Source organism: Vipera ursinii (genome assembly GCF_947247035.1).
Source record: "Vipera ursinii genome assembly, chromosome: 4".
Classification (NCBI taxonomy): Eukaryota; Metazoa; Chordata; class Lepidosauria; order Squamata; family Viperidae; genus Vipera; species Vipera ursinii.
In genome coordinates this window covers 106,626,651-106,638,948 of record NC_139514.1, presented here as the reverse complement: position 1 = coordinate 106,638,948, position 12,298 = coordinate 106,626,651, and the positions used below count along the sequence as shown (strand labels likewise).

Below are 12,298 nucleotides of genomic sequence, written 5' to 3'. Positions count from 1 at the left end.
GAAAATATATCTCAAATAAACCCTTGGTTTATTAGGCAAAATTGCACGTACTGACCTTATTCTACTTGATCAAACTAACATGTAGAAATGTACATACACATATAAAATACCTATACAAAATGAATAAGTCTGAAGCATGAGAAGGCTGCAATTTGGAGATTACATGTCCAAAATCCTGCTATGTCTCACTTTGGGAGAAATGAGTAAAGACCATTGTAACTTCAAATTATCTTAAACGAAAACAATGAATAAAGAGTAACAAGTTTGAAGATAAAAATGGAAAAGGTACTATGATTTACACTAGAGATGGCAACATATAAGATATCTTAAAAGTTCTGTCCTATTTATAAAAGCCTGTCATATTAAAAAATAAGGTTGTATCAGCACTTTGGTCACTGCCAAACCAGAAAATACTGGGAATTGATGGAATATCTATAGAATATGGCAAACAATTAAAGAAGAACCAGTAAAAGTTCCAACTAAACAAAACTTATGCCAGCAAATAATGTTGGAAGTTTGCACACCCATCTTAGCAACACACTATCCCTGGCTCATATCGTGCCACCTTAAAATAGCTATTTTGTTCATTATCCATGATCTTGTTCAAGATTAATCACATTTTTTCACATGCAATTTCAAGAGAAATGATTGCAATGTATTGGTTGTACTGTTCCTTGCTCTAGCCAGTAATATATTGTATATACATTATATACTGGAAATAGTTTTCCTTTATTTTAAATTGAAACTTACAGCAGAGATTCCTACTTTTTTAAAGAAAGGAAAAGAATAAAACTGAAAGTGGAAATAGTGAGAAAACAAGTAGAATAATGAAACAAAAATTAGGAAGTATACACAAGAACTACCCTCAAAAATAATCAAGATATTTTTCTATGAGACATTAATTAACTATTTAATCTCCTAGACTGCAGAGATTATATTTCAACCTTATTGTCTAACTATGAAAATGTTCTGTTAAAGCTGGATGTTGAAAGCATCAAAAATTGTACAATAACAAGTAGAAAATTTTATAACATTTTTAAAAATATATTTTATATTAAAATAAAAAAAAAATTTAAAGAGCATTACAATATAAAGAACTAATCTTTATTGCCAAATGTTGGCTAGTAAGCAATTTCTTATGGTTATTTAGAATAAAAATGCAGATTGTTAAAGAGAATGGTAAGGATAAACAAATCTTTTTAACCAGAAGATAGGTAACCATATTAGTCATTTTTATTGAAAAGTTTTACAATACATTTTGAATACAAAAAGAAAAAAGAAAAAACCCCTCCTCCCCCTCCTCTCCCCAACCCCCCCCCTACCCTACCCTCCCCCCTCCCCGACTTCCCAGAGCTGAATACAGGGTATATTAATACAAACAAGCATAATCTAAAATATGCTAACAACAATAATAAAACATCAAATTCTATCACACCTTAACTCTCCATAGTCAAAATATTAATAAAATAACTACTAACTAATTATACGTCATAAAAATCCGCTACTTATTCAAATGCTAAATGATACTTTTTAGTCCCATATTTATTCTGAATATATTCAATCCATCTTCTCCATTCCACAATGTATCTCTGTTGCGATTGGTCTTTCAAATACGCTGAAATCTTTGCCATTTCCGCCAAGTTAGAAACTTAACCATATTAGTCTATTGCAACCCAACAACAAAACATCTGAGGGTAAATTTAGCCAGTAAACACATGGAACATCACATATAATTTTGCAGATTGGACAACAATACTTTTGATTGTTAAATCTGAGTCATTTCTCCTCAAAAACATGAAAATGCTCATTTTCCGTTTTCCTTATTTTCATTTCAATGACTGCATCACAATTTGATCCCCATGCTGGCAAGCGTTCTATTTTCTAAGATGTTAATATGAACATCCAAAAATAGGAAAGAAGTGTCCATTTGGTTTATGTGAAAAAAAGCATGAAAAATACTGGAAGCGGCTGCTAAATAGAAAGCCAGGTTTATTGTAATAGGGAGATTAGGAACAATAAAACTGTAACAATTAATTGTATTTTTTTTTAAAGAAGGAAAGTAGTTGCGGGCTCTCTCCAGAATGAAATGCTTTTCTACGACTGACTGAAGTGTTCTGAACTTCTTTCACTAACATGCATTATATCAATGTACACGATATAATAAAGGTGAAGCTTGCATTAGCTGTGGGATATTAGTGTGAGTTCCATTAATGATTTCGTGATTATGATCTTAAGCAATGATGAATCCCTTAGAGGAATATACCGGCTTAGATAAAAACAGTTTTTAAATGAGTTCTTTGTGGGGAATATATACGCTACTTTGAATAGCAAAACATAAACATTCAATTGTTAAGATTGCAAAGGTCTGATGATAAACTGATACATAAAAGAAAATGAAATTAGTTTTAGTTATGTAGACAGCGCCCCCTAGCCTCCAACGTGCAGAATTTATTTTAAAAAACACACAGCATTTTTATAAAGTGTAGGCTTTTTATTTCATTCTCAAATATATTACTAAAAATAATTAACTTTCGTTATAACAGAAAGGCTTTTTTCCTAATTATAAAAGTCATGGAACGATGAAAATTGTTGAAATTAAGCCTTATCTGCTTTTCTATTTTTGTATAACCTGCATAAAAGGTTATGCTACATGGTGATTAAAACTTTCATTTAGGAAAAATATTGTTAATATCAAAGTCTACTACTAGATTCATTAATATGACTTCATCATTCAAGTGTATTTGAGTTCTTTTTGAAATTGTTTATCATTTGAAAGAGAACTGAATATGTCAGTTTAAATCAAAAGTTTAAGATCTTTCCATTTACTTGTCAGTAACATTTAGCAATATTTCTCAGTACAGTGTAAAAAAAACCAAGAGTAAAATCATCAATCAACAGTAAAACTCTCAGATTTGTAACTGTGCAACAATGCCATACTTTTTTTCATATTAGCCTCAAATCTGTAAACAAGATACTTATCGTTTTACACACTTAGCCTCAAAATAGATTGGAAGTAAATAATTTTTCTTATGCCTTCAACCCATAAATAGACTAAGAGTAGATAACCCTTCATCTTATATTTGCATTTTTAAAAACATTTGAATATTCTGCCAGCTACACAAAATTTTGGCGGCAAGCTAAAAATATAAACACATCTCTTTAAAAAACTGCTTCAGCAATACAAAACTATATACTGTTAGATCAATTCCATGCATTTCATTCAATGCATGCATTTTTATATCAAGCTAGTAAAATACAATACAAGATATGCCAGACTTTAAATTTTATAAAACCACTTCTAATAACTTTACCATTTTCTGGACAAAGATAGTTGTCTTTGGTGTGTTGAACAAGAATTGGGTAATTTGAAAGAAAAAAACACACAATAAATATTATTAGAATTAAAACAAGCAAGTCCTAGTAAGGTAAATTAGCATTAAATAAGCAAATGAAAAATGTGGTGTCCAAGATTCAAAAGAAAAAAAGCAAACTGCTAACACCTTTTCTAATAAACTATAACTGAACTTGATTAATCGTGTCTTTCTCATCTCTTTAAAGATGGATCAGAAATCTCTTGATTCAAAATGAGAGAGATGTGTATCACTTTATTTTTGTCTGCATGTGTACATATATGTGTATATCTGAAGGATCTTTCTTCCTCCAATTTAAAAATAAATTAATCTTTCTCAACAATCATTTTCTTCCTCAAACTATGAAGCATTGCATAGCCCTGATCAGTTGATCAGACTCGGCGCTGTTTTTATTACTACTGTTGCTGCTGCTGTTGTTATTAATATTACTATTATTCCTCAACTAATAATCATTCATTCAGAAATAGTTCAAAGTTTTGGTTAATGAGGGTACCAGAGATTTAATTAATGAGGTATGGGAAACATTTCTGAAGTGGATCAAAAAAAAATCCAATCCAGTTTCACAACTTTTAATAAATTGCTATTTTTAAGGGTGCATATTTGTTTGCGTTTGGATGTTAACTTGGATTATCACGAACCTCAGAAGAAAAAGCATTAGTAACATTCTATAAAGCTATTTTATTTCCTGCTCAGTTTTTTTTTAGTTTATGAAATTATTCATTTGTAAGGTTATCGCAAAACATCAAACCAAAATTCAGAAATGTATCCCATGCTCTTCATTGCATCTATTTAAAACACAATAAATATTATTAGAACCATCTTTCTAAATGAGAGCAAAGGTTATGGGATCAAACAGAGCTAACTGGCCATATAGAAGGTATCAATGGAGTACAATATTAGCAAAAATCTTTATAAATAATATGATGACCTTTTGGAAAGTAACAATTATTAACAAACATTAATGTCAACTGATAATATTGACAAGGAATTTTGTCGTCTTTCCCTTACTCTTTCATTTCATCCTATTCAGGAACTCCAATTATTTATGCTCATATTGGAGAATTCAAGGTTAGGCCTCAATTTTACAATCTATCAATCTACACAGACAACATACCGATTTATCTATTTATACTGAGGAATAAACTAGACCTAAATCATACTTATTATAGGCCCATCATAGCAGGTGGCAGAATCAAGCCAATCTTGAATGTTCTTGAAAAAGCCAAGTGAAGTCGTATCCGGTTAATATATAACGTAGGTAGGAGATTATCAAGAAATCCTAGGTCTGTTAGAAAATTAGGGGAAAATTAAAAAAAAATCTGGCTTAAATCTGCATTAGCACATAAATATCAGAAGCTATAGGTGTTGCTCCTTACCTGTTTCTGCACAGTAGACTTACCTGAAGATTATTGGCTCTGCTTCTACTGCATTTCTTCCTCATTTGTAATTGTGATGCTATAACATTCTATACTCAAATATGTGAAAAAACTAAACTTTTATTTTTTAAAAAATACTGAATGGTTTGAATACTTTTAGAAACTGCTTGCTGTGCAAAAAAAATAGAAGGTGTGGCCATTTTCTTGATTCCCTGTTTGTTTTGCAGTGAAGAGTGCAACCTCTGAAGTAAACAGAAGCTGGTAGGACATAAGAATCAGCATTAATTCCAAGCAATTTATCATGGAAAAAGAACCCCTCCTATCCTTTCCCCAAAGCGAAAAGTCTCTTCTGGATCAAAGTTCCCTCTCAAAACAATTACAATTGTTAATCCAAACCTATATAAATTAATGCTGGCATTATAAATGCCGTGATACCACTCAGCAGTGTTTTTTTAACATATGCAGTCTCCTATTAGACGGTTATGTGAAATAGTCAGATGTCAACTTAATTTCGCAGAGATCACGCTACACATTTTCATTGTTTGGATCTAGAACTGCTACAATCTGATTGATCACAGAAGGCTAAACAATAAAAAGAAAGCAAGCTTTGAGTTATGAAATGGGGATTCGTCCACTACTCATACTCACTCTTTGGTTTAGTAGTTCCTAAGAGGCTGAACTGAAAGAAAATCATGAAAAGTAAAATTTTCTATCCCGTCTTCAAGGATCTTGAAAAATCATGAAACGTCTTTCAGCAAACACCTTTAACCGACTTTGGGATTTAAATCTGATTTTGAGGCTATTCCCTTTTCTATCAGGAATTTGCAATCTCCTGCATGATTTTGACAATAGTCCTCTAGAAGGGCGCTGAAGGAAGGAAAAGGGATGAGAAACTTCTATTGGGATCTAAACCAACGATTCACAAAAAGAAATTATGAAATGAACAAATCACCTCTGATGCTTGAGCTCACAATACTCTTTTCAAGGCAATGCTGAACATGTGACATTTGCCTGGGACATAAATAAATTGTCAAGAAATATTGCTTAGTACCACTGTTCTTTCAAAATAATCCATTTTCCCACAAAATATATACAGTTATACATACCTGATTAAAAATGAAGCCTACCTTGATTCAGATTTTTTTCCAGAAGCAAGGCTTTAAGATGGCCATCCATTTGTTTAGAAATCTAAAAATATTGTTTGCAGTGTTGAAGCAATTACTTGGTTCAGCATTTCTTAGATAATGCAGCCTAAATTATCCATGGTAATATTGACTACCATTTTCCCAACATTGCTTAGGAAGGATTCAAATTGTGGGAAATTTTTGCAGTTGAATCTTTCTAGTACTTCTATGCTGAAATTACCTGAAGAACAAAAACATCCTTTATTGCTGTCTCGTTTATTTCAGTGTTGTTTGCAATAAAAGGCAACAAATATGGCATCTAAAAGCATTCAGAATTTCAAGTAATAAACATAGGGTCATTTCAAATCCAAGTAGTCATTTATCATGGGGTTGTTTTTTTCACTGCTCCATAAAGAGACCATATATCTCTTACAGTGATCAAATTAATCTCTTGACAGAATGAGATACTTTCTGAGAGGTAAGTCAGAATCTACTCAACTGTGTAACAATATTAACACCTTAGTAAAGGTAAAGGTAAAGGTTCCCCCGCACATGCGTGCTAGTCATTTCCAACTCTAGGGGCCCGGTGCTCATCTCCGTTTCATAGCCGAAGAGCCAGCATTTGTCCAAGGACGTCTCCGTGGTCATGTGGCCAGCATGACTAAACGACAAAGGCGCACGGAATGCTGTTGCCTTCCCACCGTAGTGGTCCCTATTTTTCTACTTGCATTTTTACGTGCTTTCGAACTGCTAGGTTGGCAGAAGCTGGGACGAGTAACAGGCACTCACTGTTATGCGGCACTTGGGTTTCAACCCGCCAAACTGCAGACCTTCTGATCAACAAGCTCTGCCTCCTAACCCACTGAGCCACCACGTCCCTATTAACACCTTAGTTATCGGCAATCTATGGATCAAATTCCATTAAAAATCAATTAAGAGATTCTAGAACCTACTTCTATTAAGAATGGTGTACTGTATTTCAGTCTGCACTGTAAATCTTGAAATACTGAAGATTACATGGCGTCATTTTTTTCTTTTGCCTAAAAGAAAACAGAAATACATTCTCTTGTAATGAAATACTCAATGTATTCTATGAAATACATGTTTTTGTAATTAGTTATTATGAGCCAACTTTTTTTTAAAAGCAGAGGCAGAGGCAAGATTCTTACATCTCTCGTCAAATCAATGTTCAGACCTGTACATGTTTAGCTTCAGCACTTTGAAATTCTCATCTCTGGATATACAACATACTATTCTAGGAAAACATTTGGTGGATTGGAATCTAGGTAAAATAATTTAAGGAAATTAATGGAAGTATATTTTATTCCTTCCAATTGAGTTACTTATGATCGTTAGAAAAAGTGCTATTGTAAAGCAGGAAATGTTCCCGGACTACAGGAAAGAGGAAATTGCAACAGAAAAACAGGGTTCTTCTTTTTTCAACACACTTCTATAATCTGTTTTAGAGTCCAATTCAATATTAAATGCTATAATCCCTCCTACTCCTGTATTTTACTCTATATAATTTGGCACCTTCTGGGAAAAAGGTTAAAAAAAGGGACAGGAAGTGGAAAGTTTTTTTTAAAAAAAAAGACCAAATAACAAAAAACTCTCAAGTTGCTTATCAGGGTCATTATAATATAAAGTACAAATCAAAGAAAGGAAAGCAACTTCCTGCATTTAACAGAATTAGGACACATTACGCTACTTGGTCTAAAAAGCTTCAAACTATACGTCGTTTTGAGAGGAAACTCTATTTGGATTCTTTGAACTATTCTCAGTGATTAATAACTAATAAAATACATACCAGTTTTGTAACTCATTTTGTTATGTATCTTTAAGCTCAAGTCTTCACATGAGAAGGTTCTCTTCGATTCCCTGGGCGTTGGAAGATTTGCTTCAATGCATGAACTCCAACTGACGTTATGTTGCCAGTTTAGCAGTTTAAAGTGTGTTTCCAAAGGTTTTAGCGCACTGTGTATATATATACATATATTTATATATGTATATGTAAACTGAGCATATGGCTTCAATGCCTTGTTTTCGATATTGTTTTATTCATTATAAAGTGGAAAAAAATTGACAGTGATTCAGCTCTTTTCTTGACGATTGGGGGGTTGGGATTGCCACTTGGAATGGTCTCATTTTTTTTAATCTTTTTAATTTTTTTCCTCCATTATCATGGGCCATGGGTATAATTTCATTATTGCTTTTTTCTTTTTTTTTCCAAGACCATTCCATTTCTTTATTTTTTTAACATCTTAAGGTGATAGAGATATATATGCAAAGCAGTCATACACTGTATCGTTAAAACTCATACGTAAAATACGTTCACAAATCCAACAAAAGGCTAGTACATAGTAAAGCCTAAGCATACTACTATGCAATATTATGAATACATAACTTTAGAGACTTCAGTTTAGTACTGTTATCTATCATTTCTGAAAACATTCACAAAGATCTTAAATGCAAATGTTCATTCCATACTTGGAATGAAACAAACAAACAAAGAATATTCTATATGTTATAACAACACTTGGTCACTTTGATGTATGACCAATTATTTTAAATTACAAAGAATCCAAAGAATTCTGTAATGTTTCCATAGAATAAAAACATTGCATACGTTCCTAATACGATGTCTGTAGCAATCATTTACTGAAATGTAAATGCAACTTGAACATCAATCACTCAAAATACAGGATCAATCAGCTGCTTTTTTCCTTATCTGAAATCGATCTCTTTTCATCCCATTGTCTTGTAGTACAAATATTCAAAAGTTCATTAGGAAATGTTAATGCAATGAGGCTAAATCTCTAGCGCTGTCTCTGAGCAGTTGAATCATCTTCTCCACGAACGAGATTCATTGTCATCATCATCTTCATCATCGTCTTGAAGCAATGAGTCATCTACCAAGGACTCTTCCTGAAACTAAAAGAAATGTTTAATAAGACTCTGCTGGAAGAAATACATCCATTAGAATCTGAGATCATGCAAATCTGCACCTCGAGAGGACTGGCTAACACAACTATTTTTTTTACATCATCATCCATCATTAGTACAGGTAGCCATCAACATAATAGTCCATTAAGTGACTATTCGAAGTTACACTGAAAAAAATGACTTATGACCATTTTTCACACTTATGGCCATTTTCCACTTATAACTGTTGCAGCATCCCCAGGGTCACATGTTCAAAATTCAGACACTTGGCAACTGACTCATATTTGTGACAGTTGCAGTGTCCTGGGGTCTTCTGACAAGCAAGGTCTTTGGGTAAGTCAGATGCAATTAACAACCGTGTTAACTAACTTAACAACTAGAGTGATTCACTTAACAGCAGTGACAAGAAAGGTTGTAAAATGGGGCAAAACTCATTTAACAACTGTCTCGCTTAGCAATGCAAACTTTGGGCTCAAATGTGCTTGCACGTCAAGGGCTACCTGTATTTACTTCATTCAATATAAACATACCAAACTGAAAAAGGATCTTTGGGATATCAAAGAATATTTGGTGGGAGTTTAATTATTTCTGTCACGCCCTTATGCTGGTGTAAGTGCAATGATGAAATGTGAAAAAAAATTCAGTTTCTAGCACTTAATTTACCCAAATCACCAAATTATTTAGGTTTTTGCAGGCAAACATTTGCTATCTAAAATATGATGCAAAATAGAAGGGCACATCAGGCAAAATACGCAGAAGCAAATGTAAAGCTTCAAGACTATTCTACCTACTGCCTTACCTGTAGCTTTAGTTAGTAAATCCCAGGTCTTTACCTGTATGTAAATCATGACCTGATGTTTTATGTTTATGTTTATTGGACTTATATACCGCCCTTCTCCCGTAGGACTCAGGGCGGTTCACAAGGTATTTAAAATAACAATACAAATTACAAAAGTTAAGAACAATTAAAATAATTAAATTTAGTCCTTGAATAAAGTATAAAACCCCTGTTAAACTCCAATTAAAACCCAATTAAAATAAAATTAAAATTAAAATTCTCAGTCCTAGCCGGAAAGCTCAAAGAGCCAGGTCTTCAGGTCCCGGCGGAATGAACGAAGGTCATTTAAATGACTAGTAAAAAACCCAGGGTTTATTTATGGGTTGTTTAGCAAAATGGTTAGATACATTAAGGAAGCAAAATGCATAAAGAAAGCCTGCCTTAAATCCCAGCACTGTCTATAAGCATAGCCAATGGCTCTATTAACCATCATGTGTCTATAATTTACTTCAAACATGTTAGCAATCCTGGCTTGTTCAGAAAACCCAGTTAATATTTATCATAATTCCAACTTAGTATGTAAGAAATCATAGTTGGACAAGGGATTAAAACTTCCAATTTCTTCTGTATGGTGCACCAAAGAACGAAACTTGGTTATAGAACTAAATTATTTAAATCCCATGAGGTCTCACCTGTGTTTAGTTATCCATAGCATAAATCAATATAGCATTCCTAAGACTACTTTTTTTTTCTTTTTAGAATACAGAATTAACAGATTTGGATGGGAACTTGAAGGTCTTCTACTCCAACCCTCTGGTTAAACATAAGACCCAATACTATTCCAGACAAATGGAATAGTAAAATCTCTTAAAAACCTTGTGGTGGAACACCATAACTTCTGGAGCCATTCCACTGGTTAATTATCCTCACTGTTAGGAAATTTCTGCTTAGCTCTTTGATGTCTCCTTGATAAGTTTCTATCATGTCACTCTAGTTTTCCTCTTCCTTAGACTAGTCATACCCAGTTCCTACAATCGTTCTTTGTATGTTTTAGCCTCCAGTCCCCTAATCATCTTTGCTGCTCCTCTCTGCACCATTTCTAGAATCTCTTTTTTGTATCATGGGGACTATACAACCCAGGTGGCCAGAAAGGCCCAACAGAGACTTCACTTTACGTTTACATTTACGTTTATTTGATTTCTATACCGCCCTTCTCCCTAGGGACTCAGGGCGGTTCACAGGGCATATATAAATAACGGTACAAAAGTTAAAATGAAATTAAATCAATGCCCAATTAAAAACAATAATACAATACAAAAAACACCAAATTTAAAACCCATAATCCCCCATCAGGCCAGACCAGCTAATTCAAATAAGTGAGTCTTCAACCCGCGACGGAAGGTTCGGAGGTCTGATGTCGTCCGGAGCTCCACCGGCAGTTTGTTCCATAATGCCGGAGCGCCCACAGAGAAGGCCCTCCCCCTGGGGGCCACCAGTCGGCATTCCCTGACCGGAGGCACCCTGAGGAGGCCCTCTCTGTGGGAACGCACAGGGCGGAGGGGAGTTGACGCCGGCAGCAGGTGGTCCCTGAGGTAACTTTCTCAAGGTCTTGTGGAAGAACAGGGTAGAACAACGGCTAATGACCCTCTTTTACCAGTCTACTGTAGAGAGCGTCCTCTCATACTGTATTGTGGTTTGGTATGCTGGTCTCACAGCTGTGGATGGGAAAGTATTACAGAGGGGGGTGAGCATAGCACAAGACATTGTGGGGTGTCCCCTGACACCACTGGATGACATCGCCAGGGCTCGCTGCCTTGGAAGAGTGAGAAAAATTCTCAGGGATGACTCGCACCCTGAACGGTATCTCTTTACTCTCCTACCATCGGGTAGGAGATATAGGAGTATAGCCAGCCGTACCAACAGGCTGAAGAATAGCTTTTATCCATGGGCTGTCAGGCTTTTGAATGGGAAATAATTTTATAAACTTTATGCAGGATTGACTTGCGAGGCCGGTGTGTTGTGCAATTAGCTCACAGGGTGTAATAAGATGGAGGGTTTGTATCACTGTAAGTTGGAGGTGGGGGCACGAAGGGAGGCTCAGCCAATCTCAATGTATACATGGTTGTACTTTGACAATAAAGGTTCATTCATTTCCAAGTGTGGTATATGGAAACATGAATGAGAAATGTGGGAAAACAATTCCCCACATTTATATCCTCATATTCACATTGCTGCGTATCTTTGAAAGTCATGCTGCCTAACAATCTCTTTGTTTCATTACTATACGTTTGAGATACAAAGACTGATCTATGAAAATAAATTCACATTCTATGGCATGGATGGCAAGCTCACCGTGTCACACGACATGTCGCGACGTATAGCAACTTTTTTTGCATTGCCGGAGCTTGATGCAATTGGCCCGTGGGCCGGCAGTTTGACACCCTTGCTCTATGGCAGGGCTTTTCAACCAGTGGTGCGGGTACCACCTGTCGTACATTGGCACCTGGCCAGTGGTATGCAACCATCCTAGAAAAATGGTAGCAGGGGAGGGGAATGAGCTGAACCGGTGGCAGCACCGCACAAGCTTGAGCGAAAGATGGCTGGAGCTGCAGGGCTGTCAGGGCTCCGCGGAAGTGCCAAGATCAGCACCAGGCTCCAGCTGGAGCTTGGCACTGATCCTGGCGCTTCTGAGCCCAGAAGAAGCAC

At 35.1% G+C, this 12,298-nt stretch overlaps 1 protein-coding gene across 8 annotated transcripts in view; it reads right to left on the bottom strand.

The window, feature by feature from the left end:
• The window catches only part of RBM26 (RNA binding motif protein 26), a 70,089-nt gene that overhangs the window by 16,618 nt on the left and 41,173 nt on the right, over positions 1-12,298 (bottom strand). The window contains exons 22-25 of one of the 8 annotated variants that reach the window (XM_083362303.1): positions 7,679-8,802; positions 6,825-6,911; positions 4,486-6,112; positions 3,312-3,335 (exon numbers count right to left, since the gene is read on the bottom strand). In XM_083362303.1, coding sequence (XP_083218429.1) covers positions 8,713-8,802 — 90 coding nt within the window. In that variant the 3' untranslated portion in view covers positions 3,312-3,335; positions 4,486-6,112; positions 6,825-6,911; positions 7,679-8,712. Of the gene's footprint in view, positions 1-900; positions 6,113-6,824; positions 6,912-7,003; positions 7,154-7,183; positions 8,803-12,298 lie in introns of those variants that run through there. The other 7 variants (XM_083362306.1, XM_083362304.1, XM_083362305.1 and 4 more) reach the window with 7 other exon arrangements.